This window comes from Pongo pygmaeus, chromosome 3, assembly GCF_028885625.2.
Source record: "Pongo pygmaeus isolate AG05252 chromosome 3, NHGRI_mPonPyg2-v2.0_pri, whole genome shotgun sequence".
In the NCBI taxonomy this organism is placed as follows: Eukaryota; Metazoa; Chordata; class Mammalia; order Primates; family Hominidae; genus Pongo; species Pongo pygmaeus.
The window spans coordinates 112,998,917-113,023,085 of NC_072376.2; the positions used below are offsets into that span (position 1 = coordinate 112,998,917).

At 34.0% G+C, this 24,169-nt stretch overlaps 1 protein-coding gene across 2 annotated transcripts in view; it reads right to left on the bottom strand.

Annotated features, from left to right (window-relative positions):
• The window catches only part of EMCN (endomucin), a 130,028-nt gene that overhangs the window by 79,664 nt on the left and 26,195 nt on the right, over positions 1-24,169 (bottom strand). For both annotated transcript variants that reach the window (XM_054485818.2, XM_054485819.2), the window contains exons 2-3: positions 12,296-12,418; positions 7,452-7,520 (exon numbers count right to left, since the gene is read on the bottom strand). In XM_054485818.2, the coding sequence (XP_054341793.1) occupies positions 7,452-7,520; positions 12,296-12,418 (192 nt within the window). The remainder of the gene's footprint in view (positions 1-7,451; positions 7,521-12,295; positions 12,419-24,169) is intronic.

The following is a 24,169-nucleotide window of genomic DNA, read 5'->3' on the forward strand; positions in this document are numbered from 1 at the left end:
TCACATTAACATCTTTTCGAGAAAATTTTTCCGGTTGTATTTATAGTTAACACATAGTTTATTCCAAACTACTGCCAATGAGTAATTCACACCTTCAGAGAAAAAGTAAATCAATCTTAAAGCTGGTCTTTAAATCTAAATACTTTCTACTTTCCCCTACAAAACAATATGTACCTGCTTTCATCTACAGTTATGAATTGCACTATAATCCTAGGCAATAGTGCATGCATTAGGTTTCACAAACATAATTTTTCTGGAGAAATATTAATTTATAAGAGAATTGCATCAAGATACATTGGCTTTACATTTATGACTTGTGTTTTTGAGATTCATGTATGTTTAAATCATAGCTTTTGGTATAGGTGGGACACATTAAAGACAAAACATAATGAATTTATCCATATTTGAGTTGGAAAAAATAAGAATTTAACACAAGAGATGCTTGAGGGAGTCGTATCAGTACCAGATTGTAAATGCAGAAAATAAACCTTTATTCCAAGCATGTCCTTAGGTGAAAACCACTGTGTAGGGCTGAGAGGAATGTGAGGGAGAGGGTCTGTTTTATAATGATCTTGGAATTGTTAACGTGAAATTTATTTTGTATATTTTGAGGAATTAAGTTTATTGAGGAAAACAATAAATCAGGACATTAACTATATTAGGAATCTAATGTGTAGTTACCAATTAACACGAAGGGACAGTTTGTGGTCATGGATTTTAATTTTATAGGGAGGGAGATTGGCAGCTTTATTCCTTTGGAATTACATAATTTGAATTACAGCATTGTTTTATCTGATGCCCATAGGAAAAATGTCTGACCACTTTGTCTTAAGAAACAGAATAAAAGGTAAGAGACTTTTGGCAAAGTTAGCATTTACTAAAATACACGCTGTAGACTACTAGTACTGTGGTATATTTGGTTTTACATGAATAAAAGATGCTCTTAAAATATTTAGGAATAAATATAATCAAGGAAATGAAAGAGCTGCACACTGAAAACTATAAAACATTGATAAAAAAACTAAAGAATTCACAAATAAATGAAAAGATATCATATGTTCATGGATTAAAATAATTAATATTAAAATGTCCATATTACCCAAATCAATATATAGATTTTTAAAAATCCCTACCAAAATTCACGTTATTGTTTACAGAAATAGAAAAAAAATAATTTGTATGGAACCACAAAAGATCCTGAATAGCAAAACAATCTTGAGAAAGAAAAATAAAAGTAGAGACATCAAACTTCCTAATTATTTAAAATTATATCACAAAGCTACAGTAATCCAAACAGTATAATACTGGCATGAAAACAGACACATAGACCAGTGGAAGAAAATAAAGAGTCCAGATATAAGTCTAAACATATATGGTCAATTAATTTTCAACAAGGGCACCAAGAGGTTACTATAAGGAAAGGATAGTCTCTTCAATAAATTGCACTGGGGAAACTGTGCTACCACATGCAAAAGAATGAAATTGGACCCTTATTTGACACAACACACAAAAATCAACTCTAAATGGATAAAAGACCTAAATGTAATACCTGAAATCATAAACCTCCAGAAGAGAAGATAGGGGTAAATCTCCTTCACATTGGCCTCAGTAATTATTTCTGGATATTACATCAAAAGCTCAGGCTATGGCCTCAGCAATTATTTTTGGATATTACATCAAAAGCTCAGGCTACAAAAGCAAAAGTAAATAAATGGGACTACATCAAACTAAAAACCTACTGCACAGCAAAGGAAACAATTAGCAAAATGAAAAAGCAGCTTACAAATTGAGAAAAATAATTTGTAAATTATGTATCTGATAAGGAGTTAATAGTCAAAGTTTATAAAATAAGTATTTAATTTAAGTCTTTATCTTGAGTTAATTTTTGTATATGGTGTAAAGAAGGGGTCCAGTTTTAATCTTCTGCATATGGCTAGCCAATTATTCCAGCTTCATTTATTGAACAGGGAATCTTTTCCCCATTGTTTGTTTTTGGCAGCTTTGTTGAAGATTAGATAGTGTAGGTATGTGGCCTTATTTCTGGGTTCTCTATTCTGTTCCATTGGTCTATGGTTACTGTATCCCAGTAGTATAGTTTGAAGTCAGGTAACATAATGCCTCTAGCTTTGTTCTTATTGCTTAGGATTTCCTTGGCTATTTGGGCTCTTTTTTGGTTCCATATGTATTTTTAAATAGTTTTTTCCAGTTCTGTGAAGATTTTCAATGTTAGTTTAATAGACAATACCATTTAGGACATAAGCATGGGCGAAGATTTCATGATGAAGATACCAGAAATAATTGCAACAAAAGCAAAAATTGACAAATGGGATTGAATTAAACTAAAAAGCTTCTGCATAGCAAAAGAAACTATCAAAAGAATAAGCAGATAACCTACAGAATGGGGGAAAATTTGCAAACTCTGCATCCAACAAAATTCTAATATTCTGCATCTATAAGGAATTTAAATTTACAAGAAAAAACAACCCCATGCCCAACAACATGGGCAAAGGACATGAACAGACACTTTTAAAAAGAAGACATACATGTAGCCAACAATCATATTAAAAAAGTTCAACATCAGTGATTATTAGAGAAATGCAAATCAAAACCACAATGAGATACCCTCTCACACCAGTTAGAATGGCTATTACTAAAATGTTAAAAAAAACAGGTGCCGGTGAGGTTGTGGAGAAAAAGGAAGGCCTATACATTGTTGATGGGAGTGTAAATTAGTTCAAACACTGTGGAAGACAGAATGGCAATTTCTTTAAGACCTAAAAACAGAAATATCACTCAACCTAACAATCCCATTACTTGGTATATAACCAAATGAATAGAAACCATTCTATTATGAAGCACACATATGTTCATTGCAGCACTATTCAGAAGAGTAAAGGCATGCAATCAACTTAAATGACCCATCAATGACAAATTGGATAAACAATATATGGTACATATACACCATGAAATACCACGCAGCTATAAAAAAGAATGAGATGATGTCCTCTGCAGGAATATGGATGAAGCTGGAGGACATTATCCTTAACAAACTAACACAGGAAAAGAAAATAAAATATTGCATGTTCTCATTTATAAGTGGGAGCTAAATGATGAGAACACATGAACACATAGAGGGGTCAAGGAATAAGTCATTAAAAATATTAGAAAGTACTTTGCAGTAAATGTATATGAAAACATAATATACCAAAATTTACGGAATGCAGAGAAAGCAATGGAAAGAAGGACATTTATAGGTGTTAACACATATTAAAAAGAAGAATAATCTCAATCAAAATCCTCACTGGCCAATTTGAGAAACTAGAAAAAGAAGAGCAAACTAAACCCATACGAAGCAGTGGGAAAGAAACACTAAGGATTAGAGAAGAATGAAATAAAATAGAGAATAGAAACACAACACAGAAAAAAAAAACAAAAGTTTGTTCTTTGAGAAGATCTATAAAATTGATACACTTTTAGCTATGCTGATAAAGAAATAAGAGAGAGGAGTCAAGTTATCAAAATTATGAATGAAAGAGGACTCATCATTACCAACCTTACAGAAATTAGAAGGATTATAAGGCAATGCTGTGAACAACTATATGCCAACAAATTAGATAATCTAGATTAAATGGGCAAATTCCTAGGAAATCACTAACTACAAAAACGGAGGCAAGAAGAAATAGAAAATCTAATAGACTTATAATAAGTAAAGAAATTAAGTTAGCATTTTAAAAAATGTTCATAAAGAAAGCTCAGCACCAGGGTCTTCCCTAGAAAATTCTACCAAATATTTAAAGAGCAATTACCACCAATCCTCATAAACTCTTTCAAAGATTAGTAGAGAAGGGAACACTTCCCAACTTATTTTATGAGGCTGGTATTATTTTGATTTCAAAACTAGACAAATACATCACAAGAAAACTACAAACATATATTTCATGAATATAGACATAAAAATTCTTAACAAAGTAATATAAATAAAGTTTAACACCATGTAAGAAGAATTATACCCCATGACCAAGTTGGATTTAGCCTAGGAATTCAAGGTTGACTCAACATATAGAAATCAATATCATATGCCACATTAACAAAATAAGGAATTTTTTAAAAACATGATAATCTCAATATAACAAGACAAGGCATTTTAAAAAATCCAATACCCTTGCATAATAAACACACTCAACAAACTAGTAATAAAAGAGAACTTCCTCATTCTGATAAAGGTCACTTATTAAAAACTCATAATTAACATCATACTTACTGGTGAAAAACTGACAGTTTTTCCTGAAAGTTAGAAACAAGACAAGGATGTCCCCTCCCACAACTTCTACTCAACATTGTATTGAAGGTGATAGCCAGGGTAGTTAGGCAATAAAATAAATAAAATAAAATTATAAATAAAAGAAAGTCATCCACATTGGAAAGAAAGAAGTAAAACTATCTATATTTGCAGATGACATAATCTTGCACATAGAAAATTCTAAAGAATACACATACACATATACACACACACAAATTAGAGCTAATAAGTTAGTTCAATAGAGTGGAAGGATATAATACTAACATATAAAAATAAATTATATTTCTATATAGTAGCAATGAATAATGCAAAATTGAAATAAAAAATTATTTTATTACAAAATAATTTTATTTAAAATGAATAAAATATTAAGAATAAATTTTACAAAAATAAGTTTAAGCCTTCCACACTTGGAAACTACAAACATCATCAAAATAAATTGAAGAAGACATTGATAAATGGAAAGATATCCTGTGCTCATGAATTGAAAGCTCTGATTGTTAAGATGGCAATACTCCTCAAATTGATCTACAGATTTAATGCAGTCCCTATCACAATCCCAGCTGGCTTTGCAGAAATAGACAGGTTGATCTCAAAATTCACATTAAAGTTAGTGTGATAAAATTGGTGTGATAAAGTTGAATAGCCAAAACAATCTTGGATAAAAAAGAAAAAGTTGGAGGACTCACATTTCCTGTTTTCAAAACTTAATACGAAGTAATAGTAATCAAGAGTATATGATTCTGACATAACAATAGGCATATAGGTATAAGTGGAGTAGATTCGGGAGTCCAGAAAAAACTCATATTAGGTGGATGCAAATACAATTGCAGCTTTTGCATTGTTGGAATGTACCATTTGATACTGGCATACATTCTTAAATAAATGTGGTTATGTTTTATAGATAGATAGATAGATATCCCTATCATAAAATGAACTTCTAGATATATATTCTAGAAATATATATATTCTAGAAGTATATATATATATATATATATATATTTTTTTTTTTTTTTTTTTTTGAGATGGAGCCTCATTCTGTCGCCCAGGCTGGAATGCAGTGGCCCAATCTCGGCTCACTGCAACCTTCGCCTCCTGGGTCCAAGCGATTCTCCTGCCTCAGCCTCCCGGGTAGCTGGGATTACAGATGCGTGCCACTGCGCCCGGTAAATTTTTGTATTTTTAGTAGAGATATACACATACTCGGGGTTTCACCATGTTGGTTAGGCTGGTCTTGAACTCGTGACCTCAAGTGATCCACCCTTCTCGGCCTCCCAAAGTGTTGGGATTACAGGCGTAAGCCACTGCACCCGTCCATGTTATATATAATTTTAATGGGCATTTCCCGTTTCGAGATTTTTTTTTTTTTTTTTTTTTTTTTTTTTGCTAATGACATCACTTGCTGTTTATTTTATGTTTACTTTAGACTGTGGAAATGATGTTAGACAAAAACAAATCCGAGCGATTTTCTTATTCGAGTTCAAAATGGGTCGTAAAAGAAGCGCAGACAACTCAATATAAACAAAGCGTTTGTCTCAGGAATTGCTAATGAACATACAGTGCATTCAAGAAGTTCAAGAAGTTTTGCAAAGGAAAAGAGATCCTTGTAGATGAGGAGCATAGTGGCCAGACATCGGAAGTCCACGATGACCAATTGAGAGCAATCATCGAAGCTATTTCTGTAACAACTACATGAGAAGTTGCCAAAGAACTCAAACCTTGACGATGCTACAGCCCTTTAGCATTTGAAGCAAATTGGAAAGTTGGAAAAACTCACTAAGTGGGTGCCTCATGAGCTGAACGAAAATTAAAAAATCCTCGTTTTGAAGTGTCATCTTCTCTTATTCTACACCACAAACCATTTCTTGATCTGATTGTGATGTGCGACAAAAAGTGACAACTGGCAACAACTAGTTCAGTGATTGGACTGAGAAAAAGCTCCAAAGCACTTCCCAAAGCCAAACTTGCAACAAATAAAGGTCATGGTCACTGTTTGGTGGTTGGGTCCACTGCAGCTTTCTGAATCCTGGCGAAACCATTACATCTGAGAAGTATGTTCAGCAAATCAATGAGATGCTCCGAAAACTGCAACATCTGCAGCCAGCATTGGTCAACAAGACTCAACTCTTCTCCATGAAATTCTAGCCCACGAAAATTAGAGATTTTCAGGCTTCAAAAGATACTATCAACAAAATTAAAATATAACCTATAGAATGGGAAAAATATTTGCAAATTATCTATCTTGTAAACTTCTAGTCTTGAATGTATAGAGAACTCTTGCAACTCGACAATAAGAGGACAAACAGCCAAATTTTTTAAAAAATAGACAAAGAATTTGAGCAGACATTTTTCCAAGGACAATATACAAATGGCTACCAAACACATGAAATATGTTCAACATCATCAATCATTAGAGAAATATAACTCAGAGTTACAATGAGATACCAGTTCACACCCACTGAGATAATTATAATTAAGACAGACAAGTGTTAGCTAGAATATGGAGATATTGGAACTCTCGTACGTTGCTGGTGGAAATGTAATATAGTACAGCTGCTTTGGAAATCAGTTCCTTAAAATGTTAAACATAGAGTTAACCTATGACTTAGCAATTCAACCTCAAGACATATACTTAAGAGAAATGAAAAACGTAGGCAGACAAAAACTTGCACATAAATGTTCATAGCAGCATTATTTATAATCATTAGCAAGTAGAAACAATGCAGATGTTCATCAATTAATAAATGGATAAACAAAATGTGGTATATCCATACAATGCAATATTATTTAGTAATAAAAAAGAATGAACTACAGATACATGTTACAACATGGATGAATTTGAAAACATTATGCTAAGTGAAAGAATCCACACACAAAAGGTCATATTTATATGAAATGTCCAGAACAGGCAAATCTATAAAGGAGGTTAGTGGTTACCAGAGGCTGGGGAGGGGGATATGGGAAGTGATTGGTAATTAATACAGGGTTTCCTCTTGGGGAGATTAAAATGTGCTGAAATTAATAGTGGTGGTGGCTGTAAAATCTTGTTAAAATACTAAAAACTTCTGAATTGTACACTTTAAAAGGATGACTATTATGTTATGTGAATTATATATTTTTTAAAATTGTAGAAAAATGAATCATCACTCACCTTCATCTTTACTTGTTAAAGTAACTGCTGACATCAGAGACATTTTAAGTAATTCGTTGGTGATTTTTCCTAGTTTGATAAAATAGATTAAATTATTATTAATCATAATCTCATGTTATCTGTTAATAAATAAATAAAAGTAAGTTAGATCTATAGGACTGGCATTCTCCTTTGTCTATCTTTAATTTTTCCCATTTTCCAGTTCGTTTTGTCTAAAGAATATATGTATATTAAATATATGTATATTAAATATTTGGGTGGCCTACACACACACACACAAACACACACACACACACACATTTTTGCATACTAAGTCCCCAAAACAAGTTTCCACTGAAGATTGTTACTTAGGTATCTTTAAACATGCAAAAAATTATTACAAAATTCTAAATTCTGATGTTTAAAATCATTTTATTTTTCCCTGTGAGAAAAGTGACATGGTCAATAGGACCTAGGAGTATCATGCCTTTTTTTTTTCTAGAATTACATTTCATTTTATTGATTTAGTTATGGCACTGAAACTTCTAAATGAAAATAAGTCATGAAGGAATTTGAAAACTTCTGTATTAATTTATGTGCCCTTCTTTGTTCTTGAGGGCAGTATCCAATTCTAGTCACTTTTTTTTTTTTTTTTTTGGAGACAGAGTCTCGCTCTGTCGCCCAGGCTGGAGTGGTGCAGTGGTGCGATCTCGGCTCACTGCAAGCTCTGCCTCCTGGGTTCACACCATTCTCCTGCCTCAGCCTCCAGAGTAGATGGGACTACAGGCGCCCGCCACCACGCCCGGCTAATTTTTTTGTATTTTTTGTTAGTAGAGATGGGGTTTCACCGTGTTAGCCAGGATGGTCTCGATCTTGTGATCCTCCCATCTCGGCCTCTCAAAATGCTGGGATTACAGGCGTGAGCCACCGTGACTGGCCTCTAGTCACATTTTTAATCTTAGTATCAAGAATTATTCCTGGCATACACTAGGCATTTAGTCAATGTTGTTTCAAATAAGGAAGCACTCATATAACACATGAAAATCAACAAAGGGGCAAAAATCTGCCCTAAATAGTCAACATGACTCATCAGTTTGATACCTACTTTCCAACTCTCTGTAATAGTCTTTCTCCCTCCCTCCCTCCCTCCCTCCCTTCTTTCTTCCTTCCTCCCTCCCTCCCTCCCTACCTCCCTACCTCCCTTCCTTCCTTCCTTCCTTCCCCTTTTTCCTCTCTCCTTCTTGCTTGACAAGGTCTTGCTCTGTCACCCAGGCTGGAGTCCAGTAGTATGAGCATACCTCACTGCAGAATCAGACTTCTGGCCTCCAGTGATCCCCCAATTTCAACCACCCAAAGCGCTGAGATTACAGGTGTGAGCCATAGCACCTGGCCCCTCTTCTTTGTTCCTTCCTTTTTTAACAATTTTATTTGCAGGTTTGTTGCATGGGTATATTGTGTGATTAGGGCAAAAAGCTATTTATTTTTAAAGATATTATATTATTTTGAGTCAATAAATGTTTATAATAGATTAAATTATTAAGATATCATAATTTTATTCTCTGCAAAATTGTTTCTTAAACTAGCATTCATTCATGCCATTTTCCAAAACAATCTTTGAGAACCATGTTGAATTCTATTTAGGCTACAACTGTTTCAAAGAAATATCTAATTTGTAAACATTTCGTATTTTGTGATGATAAACTAAAAGCAAAGCATCAACTTTGCCACTTCAAAATTCTATGAAAAGGAGAAACCAAAAAATCATGTACAAAGATATCCCAGGCACTTCGTTTTCTATTCAAATATAACAGGGAACAGAAAGACAATGAATAAAAGGAGAAAGACTACAGAGAAAAATGGGGGACTCAAACTCATTTTTTTCTGACTAATCATACAAGAAATTTCCAAGAATGTTTTTAAAATTTTGTTCTTTATAGTTGTATCTAGTTAGTTTCTACATAGAGGATGTACAACGGAAACATCGCCATATTTAGCACCCTGTGTGAGATAGGTGGCCAAAAGCGTCAGGCTCCTTTACTGACCTCAGCTGAAATTTCTGGTACTAAATATTTTAATACCAGAAATTGTTAGTATCACTGTTGAGAAACTTTTATTCCTGCATTATAATTCAACTCATTGAAAAATACTAGACTATTCAATGTTTTTAAAATGAAGCTGAATAATAATCAACTTTTTAACTTAAAAAAATTAAATTTCAAGTTTCTTTTTTATCCCAGAAGTTCATTTTATGATAGGGATATTCAACATCTGTCAAATGTTGATTTTTAACTCCAACCTTTTGGCCTTTGCACAAAATGTGCAGTGCACTTGATGTACATCTAGGAAGAGGTCAAGTCTCATTTCTCTAATTGGGTGAATCTCTGAGAGCAAGCCCTGCTCCAGGCGAAGCTCTATCAATCACGTCTGCCACTTCAGTGATTATGTTGCTGCAAGAAGAATTCTCATCTCAGTTGCACATTTTCCACTTTTCTGATGATAGAATTTCTGCCATTGGCAAGAAGAATAAATTGTATGTGATTTAGAAAGACATAAGCATTACTAGACCAATGATCTTTTGACCTTTAAACAAAATAATTCTGATTAGGAAGCCTTAAAATGAAAATAAAGACGCTTCTCCATGTTGTGTTTTTTTGGTAAATACTTTCATCGTGGCTAAGAGGACCATATTGGACATGAGAAAGAGGGAATAAGGGACTTCTTCACTACAGATACCTTTTTTTTTGTATTATTGAGTAATTTTAAAAATTATTATTTTGGAGAATGGGACAATGTATAAAACTCCTCCAAATTTAAGCCCCTCACAGGCCTGAAATTAGTAAGTCAAATTTACTGGTACACAATCCCTAGAACATGATAATTCTTAAGATAAATTCTCCATCTCCTTTATTACTGTATACTAATTGTGTTGCCCTTTGGAGAATGGGCATATTAAGTGTACTTAGTCTGACTCATCTAACCCTTAATACACAGTGGTGATCAAGTAAGCCAGACAAAAAGGAGTTCTTTTCTCTGTCTTCTTTGTCCAGTATTGTTCCCTTATTCTCCTATAAGCACCACGGACCCCAATTTGCCTAACGGCTTTCTCAGCCCTACCACCGTGCCAGACTTTCTGTTTCCCACTCTGGATCCAAGCAGCTGGGGACCTGAGAGCCTGCCTTTCCTGCTTTATCTCTCTTCCACCTCGCTCTCTCAGTAGCTCTCATTAGAGACCCTAGAATAGACTAATCTCCTTCCTTTAATTTCCCTCCCACTGCTAGATTTATGTTTCAAGATTTTAACCCTTAAAATTCTCAAAATAAATATCAGATGATACTAAAGTATTATTATTTATTTGGAAGATTTGATGATAGCATTGTAGCTTTGTGATTGTCTATGTTTTTTGAGATGCATATTTAATGTATAGAAGTAAACTGGCATGAAGTCTGGGTTCCCTTCAAAGTACCTTGACCACCAAATTAAGAGAGAGAGTGAAACAGAAAGAAGGCAGGAAGGGGAAATAAAAAGAAAAATGAAGCAAATGTGATAAAATCTAGATAAAGAGTGATTTGGGGAGATGGACATATGGAGATTAATGACAGTATTCTCTGCTTTCGGATATAGCTGTCTATTTTTATAATAAAAATTGATAAACAAAAAGTAAAACTTCTCTGACCCATTACATTTTTTATAATTGTATATGAATAATTTAACACTCAAGTGCATATCTACTGAAGGAGACAGACAACAATGTTGTTTATATTAAATGGGTAACAAATCAGTGAAAGTGTCCCAGAAAAGGAGTGTGTGTGTGTGTGTGTGTGTGTGTGTGTGTATGTATGTAACCTCAAGTATTCTATGCACTTGCTTCAAAGAAGGATGCTTCAGCGTTCTGCTATGGAAGGGCCCCAAGTAGTAAAGTTGCTAAAAATGGTTTGGTTTCATCTTATAATCAAACAACGCAGAAATAATGGACTATGATCATAGTACTCTTTGTCTCTGAGAATCACCACCCTATTCAAGCCCAACAAACTAGCTTTCGTTGGTCTTCTGCATACGTTTGACCCTAGTCTTAGACTGAAAATTAAGGAGGAATAGAGAGACGTAAAAAAGACAGCATAAGAATTTCAGTTATCTATTCATCAAGATATATGATTTTCTGGGGTCTTTCTATGACCTTAGCATTCTAACCAGAGTTTTTGCCCGTAGACGATCCACAAATCTGTTTTCTTTTCCGTTGATTACAGGACCTGTGTGATATGCCTTATTTTTTGTGTGTTGCAAGATGGGCAGATGCAGTATGCATTGCATTGATAATCTCTTGTTTTTTAATGGAAGTATTCTAATAGCTTTTGACATTTTTGTGGATGGTAATCTCCTTTAATACCTAGCTAGATATAGTTGTCACTCAGTCCAGCAACAATAATGATTACATTGCTACTGAAACGTACAAATTAAATCTATTATCAACAGAATGCAACCAACAAAACCAATCTGTTATTAATACAGTTTCACCATGTTGGCTGTGCTGCTTAGGTGGAGAACTGGAATATTTAGAAAGATATTTTATGACTTAGGACATGGCAATTCCTTTCTTCTCTAAAAATAAACTTTATGTATGTAACATTCACAATAGAATCATTCTCAAACAGGTTGTGATCCCAAAGAATATCAACAAAGCAGCCCACTGAGATCTCAGGGTTTTGTATGGAACCCCAAATAACACATTATTTCAAAATCATGAAATAGCAGTGACCTTTAGAACAATCAGATATAAGATCCCAAATTATTTTTTCATACTGATGTATATACATACTACTAATTTTATTTGTTAAAGTTAAACTAAATTTACTAACAGTTAATCCTACCTTTAGGAGTTGTTCCAGTTGTTGGCGTGATAACATTTTTCTGTAATGATTCTGTGTTTGGTGTTGTTATAGATGTTTTTATTGTAGTAACAACAAGTGAATTATTAGCTGCCTCTAAAACACCTGAAAAAAGTAAATTAAAGTAGTTGCATTAACATTTATATATAGTTTGCCAATTAATAGACTAGTATATTTAAACAAGTGTACTGTATATATACTACTGCTAACCTGGTCAGTTGAATGTGAATTTGCAACCAGTTTTCCAGTTGTAATCAATTTATCCTTAGCTCAGCATTTATTCACTAACTGCATCTACTTCTCCCCAATGGCATGAATTTTCAAGATGACTGGTAGGAGCAGTTTGTGATTTCAGAGCAATATAATTTCTGAGAAAACTAATGAGGAATAAATGTATAAATTTGAAATTTAATAATATTTTTAATCCAACTAAACTAACCTTGCCAGATGAAGTGCTTAAATGGGCACTCTCTGGGCAGTAGATGTTTCACTAAATATTTTTACATCACATTAAATTTATTAAGCAGTAAAATGTCAAAATTAGTATATGTCTTTTTGATATAAAGCACTCTATATAAATGTGTACTATATAAAGTATAAAATATAAAACATTATAATTAATAAAGACAAGAGTATACATATATACATATACATATATGTGTATATATACACACACATATATACACACAAAGATAAGTTCCAAAGAAAGACAATAATCTTTAATGAAATTCAACAACTGCAACATACTTAAAAGTAATAGGGCCACCATAAATCCACATTTTTTAATTGTTTATTTCTCTAAATTTTAACATTAGTTGGGCAGGCAAAGGCACAGAAATGAAGGCAATACATTTTGATCCATATTATATATTTCTTTTAAACAAGAATTCTTAAAACTTCTATTGAAACAAATGATGAAATCAGTCTTCTCTTACAACCAGAGTTGGCAAAATCATCATTTCATTATTATTTTTCAAAGTGAAGTATGTAAGATTTAACTCAGTGTTCTATGAAAAGATTTACCTCACATAAAATTATTGTAATTTATTAGCATTTATAAAATATTTTTAGTCCTGTATTTTGCTGTTTTCCTCTCTGGAAATACAGTTTTATGTTAAAAATCAAAATACAGCAAGCAAGTGTATAAGAGAATTTGGAAAAAAATATTCACATCTATGGAAAGCATTGTTTTTTGTTGTTACTTGGTCTGGATAGAGTATATATACCATGTTAGTTAAGAGGATGGACTTTGAATAATAAAGGCATATTCAAATCCCAGTCAAACTGGGTATGTTATTATAGTAAATGTATGTCAATTGTATGACTTCTCAAATTTAACTTACATTTGAAATGTTCCTTTTTGAATCTGAGAAAAACCAATAATCTAGCATGTCAATGAAACTAATATCTCAAATGTCATGACATAGAGTATACGTGCTGTATAATTTTATAGTCTTGAGATGCTTGGAAGTGTTAGTTCTTGGCACGGACTGTTTATAGATAGCACATAGAAATTGCTTGATGTATTCAGCACACAGAGAAAAGTGTTCAGCACATGCAGAAATGATAGAATTGCATTTTCACAGGCTTTATGGAAATCAAGTCAAAAGCTTTTTTCACCTCTGGAGGTGCACTTCACACCCTTGGTCTTACCTCCCTACCCCACAATATTCAGCAGGGAGCAGGAACGCAGCCTCTAGAAGCTTATCTTTTCTCCATTAGTCATTTTGTTCTGGCTATTTTTGTTTTAGTCTTAACTTCTATGATGTAACACTAATTTTAAATTTCATATTGAGGTTGAAGAAATTACAAAAACATGCCACTTAGACAGGAAAATTCACCTATAAATAGCCTGAATGATCCTCATCTATGGACTTCCTAAATAGTAACATTCTTAATTTCTGAGCATAATCAACATCTTTAGAGATGTTTTCCTTCCTTCCTTCCTTCCTTCCTTCTTCCCTTCCTTCTTTCCTCCCTCTTTCCTTCTTTCTCTTCCTTCCTCCTTCCTTCTTTCCCTTCCTTTCCTTCTCTCGTTTTCTCCCTCAATATTTATTGAGCAACTACTTATGTAAAAATCATGATTAGATACAATAAAAGACTCTAGGATTTATCACATGGTATCAAACATTACTTTCAATCTGGTAGGAAATATAATGCCTATGCACAATAAATAATAACGTATATCATATATGGGTTGTATAAACCAGTGTTTTTCATACTGCAGGTTGTGATACAATTAAAGAATAATTAAATCTCTGTAGTAGATTATAGTCAGAGATTTTTCCAAGTTGGTAAAGAAAAGAAACAGTATAAGAATGGTATTGCAAATAATCGGGTAACTATTGTTTCATGAAGCTTTGGTATAGGGGTGTGTGTGTGTGTGTGTGTAAGTCTGCACGAAATGTGTGCCAATACAAAATACATTTCTTACTGTGATTCTAGTTAAAAACTTGAAAGCTGATGGACAAACAATAAATTGGACAAGACTTTATAAGATAAAATGAGACTACCCTGGTGGCATGAATAATGAATACTTCATGCTAGGAGCTAGGACTGGAAGAGTAATAATATATCCATACAGGGAGAGGAAAGGGCATGAGCAGAGCTCTGGAGTGGAGAAGTGAAAGGTATTTCAGAGTACTGAAAACAGTTCTGTCTAGCTGGATTGCAGTGTGCTTTGAAAGAACATAGTGTGCATGATCTGGGAAAATACTGGAGGCGAACTGTAGAGGACCATGAACACCCAGACCAAAATTTAAGATTTTATCAAGTCACTGGAGAGCCATGGAAAGTGACCAAACAGAAATTCCACCCTAGGAAAGACAATGGGAAAATGCATGGGGCAGAGAATGAGAAGACACCATTTGGATCAAGCTGCAAACCCTCATATTTATATTTATTAATGTCCTCTGCCCTTTTGAAGTCATCATGTGACATCAATGAGTTCACACCCAAAAAATGACTTTATGAAAACCACAATTAAGTGAATTTCTAACCACTGGTGCAGTAAGATTGAGATGTACTATAAGGCTTTTCCTCCTCAACATCCTTAAACATATTTGGCCCCTGATTTCCCCTGAGTCAAACTTTAATTAATTAGTACTCTTTAACATCTCTATTATTAGTTCTTTGGGTTGTTTAACAAACAGCATGCCCTCTTTTGGCAAGGTCTGACAACTCCTAAAAGTACTGAGTGTGCCATATTCCAGGCTCAATGTAAATACTTTCTGTGGGTTATCTAATTTAAAGACACAAAGAGGCTCATATTCTTATGATCATCATTTTATGGATAAGCACACTGAGGCTCAAAAAGGGTAAACAGTTTGCCAACACTATGCACTGGTAAGCGATATAGTTGGAATTTAAATTCAGACAGCCTTGACTTCAGATAATATAGTCTTAACCACTACACATCTGGCCTTAAGAAGGTAGTGTTATGCAAAGCTACATACCTCAGCTCCACCTGCTCTCTGCTTTTGACAGGGTGTGCTAGTGACTAGGCACACACATGTTTTGCTCTTATGTAACTACAATGAGGAAATAGACAAAATAGTTCACTATTTTTTCTTTAAAAAAACAAACATTTCAAGTGCCACATATATACATGTATATGTATACATATGAAGACATAAAATGTTTCCATATTAGACTTCAAGCTTCAAAGGAAATCTCCCATTGGATAACACTATTTAGATCTGAAAAATGAAAAAAAAAAGTTTTTTCATTTAGAAAAATTTTGCAACTGGAAACTTTGTCTTACCATGTGGTGGAAAAGAATTATTTCCTCTAACTACCATGGTTGAAGGTTTTGTAGACCATGATGCAAGTAACACCAGATATGCTTTTACTGTATTATCTGTAAATTCCTTCCAGGTCTTCTTTGATTTTGTAATAAACCATTGAGAGGAATAGCTTATTCTAAAGTATCTTCTTTTCACAGGACATGGTGAGATACTATTTTTTTCCTCTGTATGTCAAAATGATTAAAGACAAATTTAACAAGGCAAATTGAGCCTCATGACTTCACTTGTGCCAAAGCAGATAGCGCTGCTCTTGGGATGTTGTAAAAGAAACAGATGGTATTTTGTCCTGATTCTACCCTGTCCCCGTATATCCAGACTTAGAGAGCTCAAGGGATACTGTGATACCAGTCTCCTGTACTACAAAGGATGAAGCGTTATCTGAATATTAAGAAAATAACTATTCTAATTATAAAAATTATATGATAGATTTTTGCTAAGGTCTTTCCATAGATTCTGAAATAGTTCTGTATTCTCTGAAGTTCAATATAGGAAATTCCCAACTATGCACATATAGGATCTTTCATGTGAACTTGCTTTGTTTTTTGTCTTTGAGAATTCAGCTTATAGTTGGAAACTAAATATATTTTCTTCTGTTTTCAAATGATAAAGTCATCTACTCTTTGTAATTACAAGGCATGTCTAATCTTTGAAATTATATTTTTAGGTAATTGTCAAATAGTCACTAAAAGGTTTTTGTTTAAAGGGACAGGGTCTTGCTATTTTTCTCAGACTGACCTTGAACTCCTGCGCTCAAGGTATCATCCCACCTATGCCTCCTGAGTAGCTAGGATTACAGGTGTGTACCATGACTGGCTAAAGTTAGAGTTTTTATCCATTCTTATAATGAGTAGTGCTCTCTCCAGTTATCTTTCCTCTTTGGGACAGTGGATCATCTCTCCTTTACTAAGTCTACACCTAAAGTCCAGTAGAAATCCACTACTAAAGAAAGTAGATCTGGCTTCTTCTAGATCAACACAAACATTGAAGACAGTAACTTAAAATTCTAGGATGATTTGAGATCGGGAAATAAATTTTTTGGTATCCTAATGAAATATAATCTTTGCATTTTCTAGCTGAGACAAGTTATGAGTTTAGGGTAGTTTCAGAAGATCACAGCACCAATTAGTAAAAAAGCTTCTTTTATTTCTATTTCAGTACTCTTGATTACATGATATACAAAAATCTGTTTTTGTTTCTAATTATACTACTTGGGTACATGGAATGCACTTGCCCTCTGAATTATCTCTGAGAAAATATTTACTTGCCAGTTTGCTCCATAAACAAAATTTTGGAAGGAAGGTTTAAACTCTTAAAGAAAATGAAAAAATGATTTCTTCAAAAATATATAATTATGGTACATAAAAAATGCTAATTAACAGGTGGTCTTATAAATGTCAAATGTCCTATTATTAGGTAATAATGTCATAACCTAGACCAACTAATTTATGGAATTGATATTAAAACAATCTTAATTCTCAACAACTTACAATGTATTATTTCTACAAATTTATATGGTCTTCATGCATTGCTACCTTGTGTTTATTCCCAGCAACTCAGTCTTTTACAATTTTTTGAAAATTTTATCTTAAAATAAAATAATTGCCAGTTTTTCAGTTATAATTTTGTGCATTTTTATTCTCTGGTGTATCACAGTATATCATGAACAAAAATGTACTTCTTAAGTTTGCATGTAATGGCAATACATAAATTGGGACTTATAAATGGTAGGAGGGTCCTTTTTCATTGTAATTTTTCAGTAATTGCTAACATTATAATTCTTATTGTATACTTTCTATGGCAGTAAATGACCATTAATGAACTGTAAGTTGAAAATTTCTGTCTTTCTCACATATTAAAGGATATATAAAATATATACATAAAAACATAATAAAATATACAAAAAATAGATACAAATAAAATAAAGTACTGTTTCCATATTTGTGTCAAATAGTCTTCATAAAAAACCTGGCACCAACTTCTTTTTGATTATTAATTTCATATTAACATGGTTGTACACTAGTAGTGACCCTTCTCTTTTGATATGGGAGAGGTCACTTTGATCCACGGCCAACCACATTAAATGCAGCAATTTTTTTCAGTTAAAAGAAAAAAATTATTATGTGATGATGCAGCCTGGATAATTTCTTCTGTTTGCCTTCCTCCAAAAATTGTATGATATCATATAAAAATGTATAAGTAACTCATTAGCCAAGAGTCATTTGCCTCAATAAATATTTATTCAGCATCAATTTCAACAGATGTTAAGCACAATTTTAAAACGTGTGTTTCTCCTAGAGTAACTTAAAAGTTTTTTTCTGATGCTTAAGCTATAAATACATGTGAAACAACTAGAGGATTATGCTTGTAGTTGTGCCACATAAAAATGGTGTTATATAATTAGTAGCTGGTTCTACACAATATTAAGTGAAATCAAAGTGAGGTCATGTCTCTCTATGTGTCTGGCATAATCAGAAATTATTTTCTTGGAAGAAAATTTTTCAAGAGAAGCCAGATAACTGAACACAACAGGGAAAGAAAAAAGTTTATATTCAAATAGAAGAGAAAAACCAATAGTGCCAATAATAGGAGGTCCAAGAAGGGACATTGACAATGTTACACATTAATAAGCCTAATATTATGGGAGGGGAAATCAGGAAAATCCCATTTACAATGAAAACATCAGAGCTAGGGGCAACTCTTGTAAAAGAAGATTTTGAATTTAAAGTACATTTTCAATTAAAGCTAAAAAGTATTGTAGCAAGCACAACAGTTCTGAGAATGTTTAAATTTCCTATATGAAATGACTTTGGAAGATAAGTAAGAAAATCTCATCTCTCACAGAGAGAAAAATATTCAGATAAGTGGGAGAAAGCTGCACCTGAAAGAGGAATCTCCTCAGGTTGCCAGCCATCTGTGAGGTGGGGAGGGAGTGCCAAGCCTGGCAGGCTCTGAGGATGGACAGGTGTCTCAGCCACCTGGCTGCTCTGGGGAGAACAGGAAGACAGCATTCCAGTGGTGAGTTTGTTAAACAGAAAACAACAATATCTGCAAAATGGACCCAAGAACCTGAGATGTCCTGGCTGACAAATGGGTGGAGGTGTACAAGGTAAATTGCCTACACTCACCCAGGTGTCTTGTTCAAAATTACAGGGCCATGCAGTTATTTTTCGTTCACAAATGGATAATTCTTCAAAGATCATGTTCCATAGTAATGAGATATTTTTAGATTGTGGACTTCAGTATAAGGAGACGTTTTATATATTACAGCCAGTTTGGTTGAGGAATTTCAAATCCTGAGGTAAAAAAGGCAAAGGTTACATTTAATATTTATAAATGTAGGAGTGGGAGGAAAAAGGAATATCTTGGCAATGCTCCTTGGCCCTCAGACACTTGTCTTGAGATCACTTTCTTCCTCCATACAGTTCTGTGACCCTACAAAGGAACTATGGTTCTGCAGCTCAAAAACTACCCTCCAATGAAGTAAGATGCTGGGGCTCAGCACATCCCTGTAAGCAACAACAAATCCTTATAAGGAAGCTCAGCACATCCTTGTAGAGAGCAACAAAAGCAATCAAGTCTCTTGGATCCATCTCATGACTTCAGACAAGGGATCACTTTGGGTGCCCTCCCAGTCCTGAGGGAAGCAGCACTGCTTTGTCCCTTCTCTGGGCTCCACATAGAGGAGGGGAAAGTAGGAGAGGATGCAGTTCCTATTATCTCTTGAATTAAGTCTCCAGCTTTTGATACAGTTAGGAGTTGTGTCCCCACCCGAATCTCATCTTGAATTGTAATCTCCATAATCCCCATGTGGCAAGGGAGAGACAAGGTGGAGGTAACTGAATCATGGGGACAGTTTTCCCCATGCTGTTTTCATGACAGTGAGTGAGTCTCATGAAATCTGATGGTTTTATAAAGGGCATTTCCTATGCACTTGCACACATGCTCTCCCGCCTGCCGTCATGTAAGACGTGTGTTTGCTTCTCCTTCACCTTCCACTGTGATTTTAAGTTTCCTGAGGCATTTCCACTAGTGCAGAACTGTGAGTCCATTAAACCTCTTTTCTTTATAAATTACTGAGTCTTGGGTACTTCTTCATAGCAGTATGAGAATGGACTAATACAGCTTTCCTCTGAACTTCAAAGGTAGCCACTTAAAATCTTCATTTTTAAACTACTGGCTCTCCTGAGCACTTCTTTGGAGACAAGGAGAGTCTCACTGGACACTTTTTACTAGCCAATCACATTAGTTTAGTATAGTGACTTGCACACATGAAATGGCATGATGGAAGAAAATTACAGACCTGGCAACTCTGACATTAGCTAACTGTGTAACTGTGTGAGCCACTTTACCTTGCTGGGCCTCCATTTTTTCATCTATAAAAAGTGACTGTTGAGCAATGTCTCTTCAACTATGAAACTGTATTACATCTAAGGTTCAGTTACAATATAAATATCCATCATGACAAATAATAAAGAATAACTTGCATTTATACATATCAAGGGGAAGCTTGTATTTCAGGAGTTCTACGTAATTGGTCTATGGAGTTATTAACTTCTTACGTCGGAGAAATCTGTGCCCAAAAGGGAATTGTGTATTTTAGGGGACAAAGATAACTACATTCATTTACAGTTTGGTGATGTTGCCTGGACTAAATGTATTTCCCTTTAGTGTGTTGGTCTACCCAAAACTAGAGAAAATGTTAAAGGTAAAATTTGAAACAGACATTTGGAATACTTTGCTTTGGAATTTTCTTTTCACCATAGAAGAGCAAGTATAATAAGATGAAATCTTTTTATAGATAAACTAATTCCTACCTGAATAAACAGAGCCCATATTCAATATGTTAGCTAATTCCCTTTTAAAGTGTAGTATGTGTATGTTATGCCTATAATTAGTGAAAACTGAGTTTCTAAAAATAGTCTACCGTATTGCACTTGAAGCTAGAACATGATATTTGACTGAGTCTGAGACGTCTTGCTTTTCATATTATCTACTCTTATTTTTCTTTTTTTCTAAATGTAAAGAAAAACTATTTAGTTGATTTAAAATACTCTTTAGTTTGTATCAACTGAAAGACTAGTTATAAAGGGGTAAAATTTTAAAAGTTATTTTTATCTTCTAAAAAATCAGAGAGAATATTTTTTGCCCTAAAAAGTTGTTTTAAGTTACAGAAAATGTAACTTAAATGACTGGCATTCCAAGAAAACAAGCACATATAACAATAATTACTTTTATTTACATTATTTGATTCTAATAACAATTTTGTGAAACAGTTGAACAGGCACTACTTGAATCTCCATTTTATAGATGGAGAAACTGAGGCCCTGGTAACCAATTTTGACTTTTGAAAATGCAGAGTCAGAAAGTGTTAGAGCCTTGTTCAAATTCAGGTGATCTAGTCTCAGCTTCCATGTTCTTTTTCTCTACATTGGCTAGAGGTTTAGAACTATAATATGAAATTATGCTGTTTGTGGTTGCAGTATTCCCATGCTACTACTTTAGTACTCTGATGACTTTAAAGAGTTTGTTTTTCCCTTATGCTATTCCTAATCATTATGAAAATAAATATAACGAATTAGGGTATATGATCATATGGTAATTCTATTTTTAATTTTTTGAGGAACCTCCATACAGTTTTCCACAATGATGGTACTAATTTACATTCACACCAACAGTGTAGAGTCATGTGACACATAACACCATTTCAGTCAGTGACAGACCACATATGCAAGAATAAGATGATAAAGGAGCTGAAAAATTCCTGTTATCTAATGACATCATAGCTGTTGTAATGTTGCAGTACAATGCATTACTGACATGTTTGTGGTGATGCTAGTATAAAAAAACCTGTGCTGCCAGTCATATTCAAGTATAGCATATATTATTATGTATAGATATAATATCTGATAATGATAATAAATGACTATGTTACTGGTTTATGTATATACCATACAGTCAACCCTCTGTATCTGCACCTACAAATTCGACCAAATGCGGTATTTCTGGGATGCAAAACCTGTGGATACAGAAGACCAGCTTTTCATATCTGTGGCCTCCACAAGGCCAACTGTGGGACTTCATGCCTAGATTTCAGCACCTGCGGGTGTCCTAGAACCAACCTCGTTGGATGCTGAAACACAACTGCATTAGTTTATTATCAATATTTTAGAGTGTACATCTATTTATTAATACTGATGATCATAGCCCTGTGTAGGGCTAGGCTAATATGTGTTTTTGTGTCTTAATTTTTTACAACTTGAAAAAGTAAAAAAAAAAAAAAAAAAAGATTAAAAACAGAAAAAAGCTTATAGATTAAGAATATAAAAAAAGAAACTATTTTTGTTCAGCTGTGCAATGTGTTTGTGTTTTAAGCTAAGTGTTATTACAAAAGACTCAAAAAGTTAAAAAAAATTAAAAATGTCATAAGGTAAAAACATTACCATAAGCTAAGCTTAACACATTAGTATAGAAAAAAAATAATTTTTATAAACTTGGTATAGCCCAAGTATACAGTGTTTATACAGTCTATATAGTATTGTGCAGTAAATTCCTAGACCTTCACATTCACTCATCACTCACTCACTGACTCACCCAGGGCAACTTCCAGTCCTGTAAGCCTTATTCATGGTAAGTGCTCTATACAGGTGTACTGTTTTTACTGTGCCTTTTCTATGTTTAGATACATGCATACTTACCATTGTATTTAAACTGCCTACTGTATTCCAACATGTTATATTGGTTTTTAGCCTAAGAGCAAGAGGTTACACCATAAGGTCTAGGTGTGTAGTAGATTGTGTAAGTGCACTTTATGATGTTCATACAATGACCTAACAAGACGTTTCTTAGAATATATCCCCATCATTAAACACTGCATGACTGTACTAGGGTTCCGTTTTCTCTACATCCTATCTAATACATATCTTCTTTCATATTTTTTATAGTAGCCATTCTAACAGGTATGAGGTGGTATCTCATTGTGAATTTAATTTGCATTTTCCCTAATGATTAGTGACATTGAGCATTTTTTCATATATCTGTTGGCCATTTATATGTTTTTACTGAGAAATGTCTCTTCAGTTCTCTTACCCATTTCCAATTGGGAATTATTTTCTTTCTATAGAGTTGTTTGAGTTTCCTATATATTCTGGATACTCTTTTATGATAGCTGTGGCTTGCAAATATTTTCTCCCTATCTATGGGTTGACTCTTCATTCTGTTGTTTCCTTTGATGTATAGGGCTTTTTATTTTTATATAATCCCATTTGTCTGTTTTAGCTTTTATTGCCTGCATGTGGGGGATCAAATATAAAACAATCTTTGCCTAGACTAATGTCTCTATTCTGTTCCATAGGTTGATGAATCTATTCTTATGCTAGCACTATACTATTTTAATTACTATTGCTTTGCCAAGGAACTAGCTGCACCACACTTGGGAGTTTAACAGCTCTCTGCATGGCCTCAAAGTCCATCTCCAGTTCTCGCCAAGGGAGGGAGATGACCATCACAGCAAATTTTAGCAAAGATCAGAGGCTAAATCTGCCATACTATGAATTTAAACAGTGTTCAGCCAAACCTTAAAGCCCCCCTCCCTCAAGGCCTCCCATAGGCAGGCGGGCAAACTTCAACTGTGCAATTCTACAGAGCAAAGCAATTGGTCCTATCCATCCTGATCAGCAACTCCACCTAACCTTAGGGACCCTTCAACAACCCTGTCCAACTCTTAAAATAAAATAGTGGTACCACTTGACCAAGGAATAGACCCTGTATCCTGGCCCAACATGAGGTGGTTGCAGTGCCTATCCAGCAGCTTAGCCTGATTACAGAGGTCAGTCAGTGGTCTTGCCACATAGCAGAGCCCAGCCAGCTGCCTCACCCAAATTCATAGCAAAGGCAGTAAGCCAGCTATCTAGAGAACTCAAAAGCAGTCTCTCTGACCAGGATTGTTACCAACTGGTTCATCTAGAATCACAGGCTAGACTAAATAGTGAAAGTTTATCCCTTCCAAAGAACACCAGTGAAATTTAGAAAAAGTAGCTGTCTCCTCAAATGT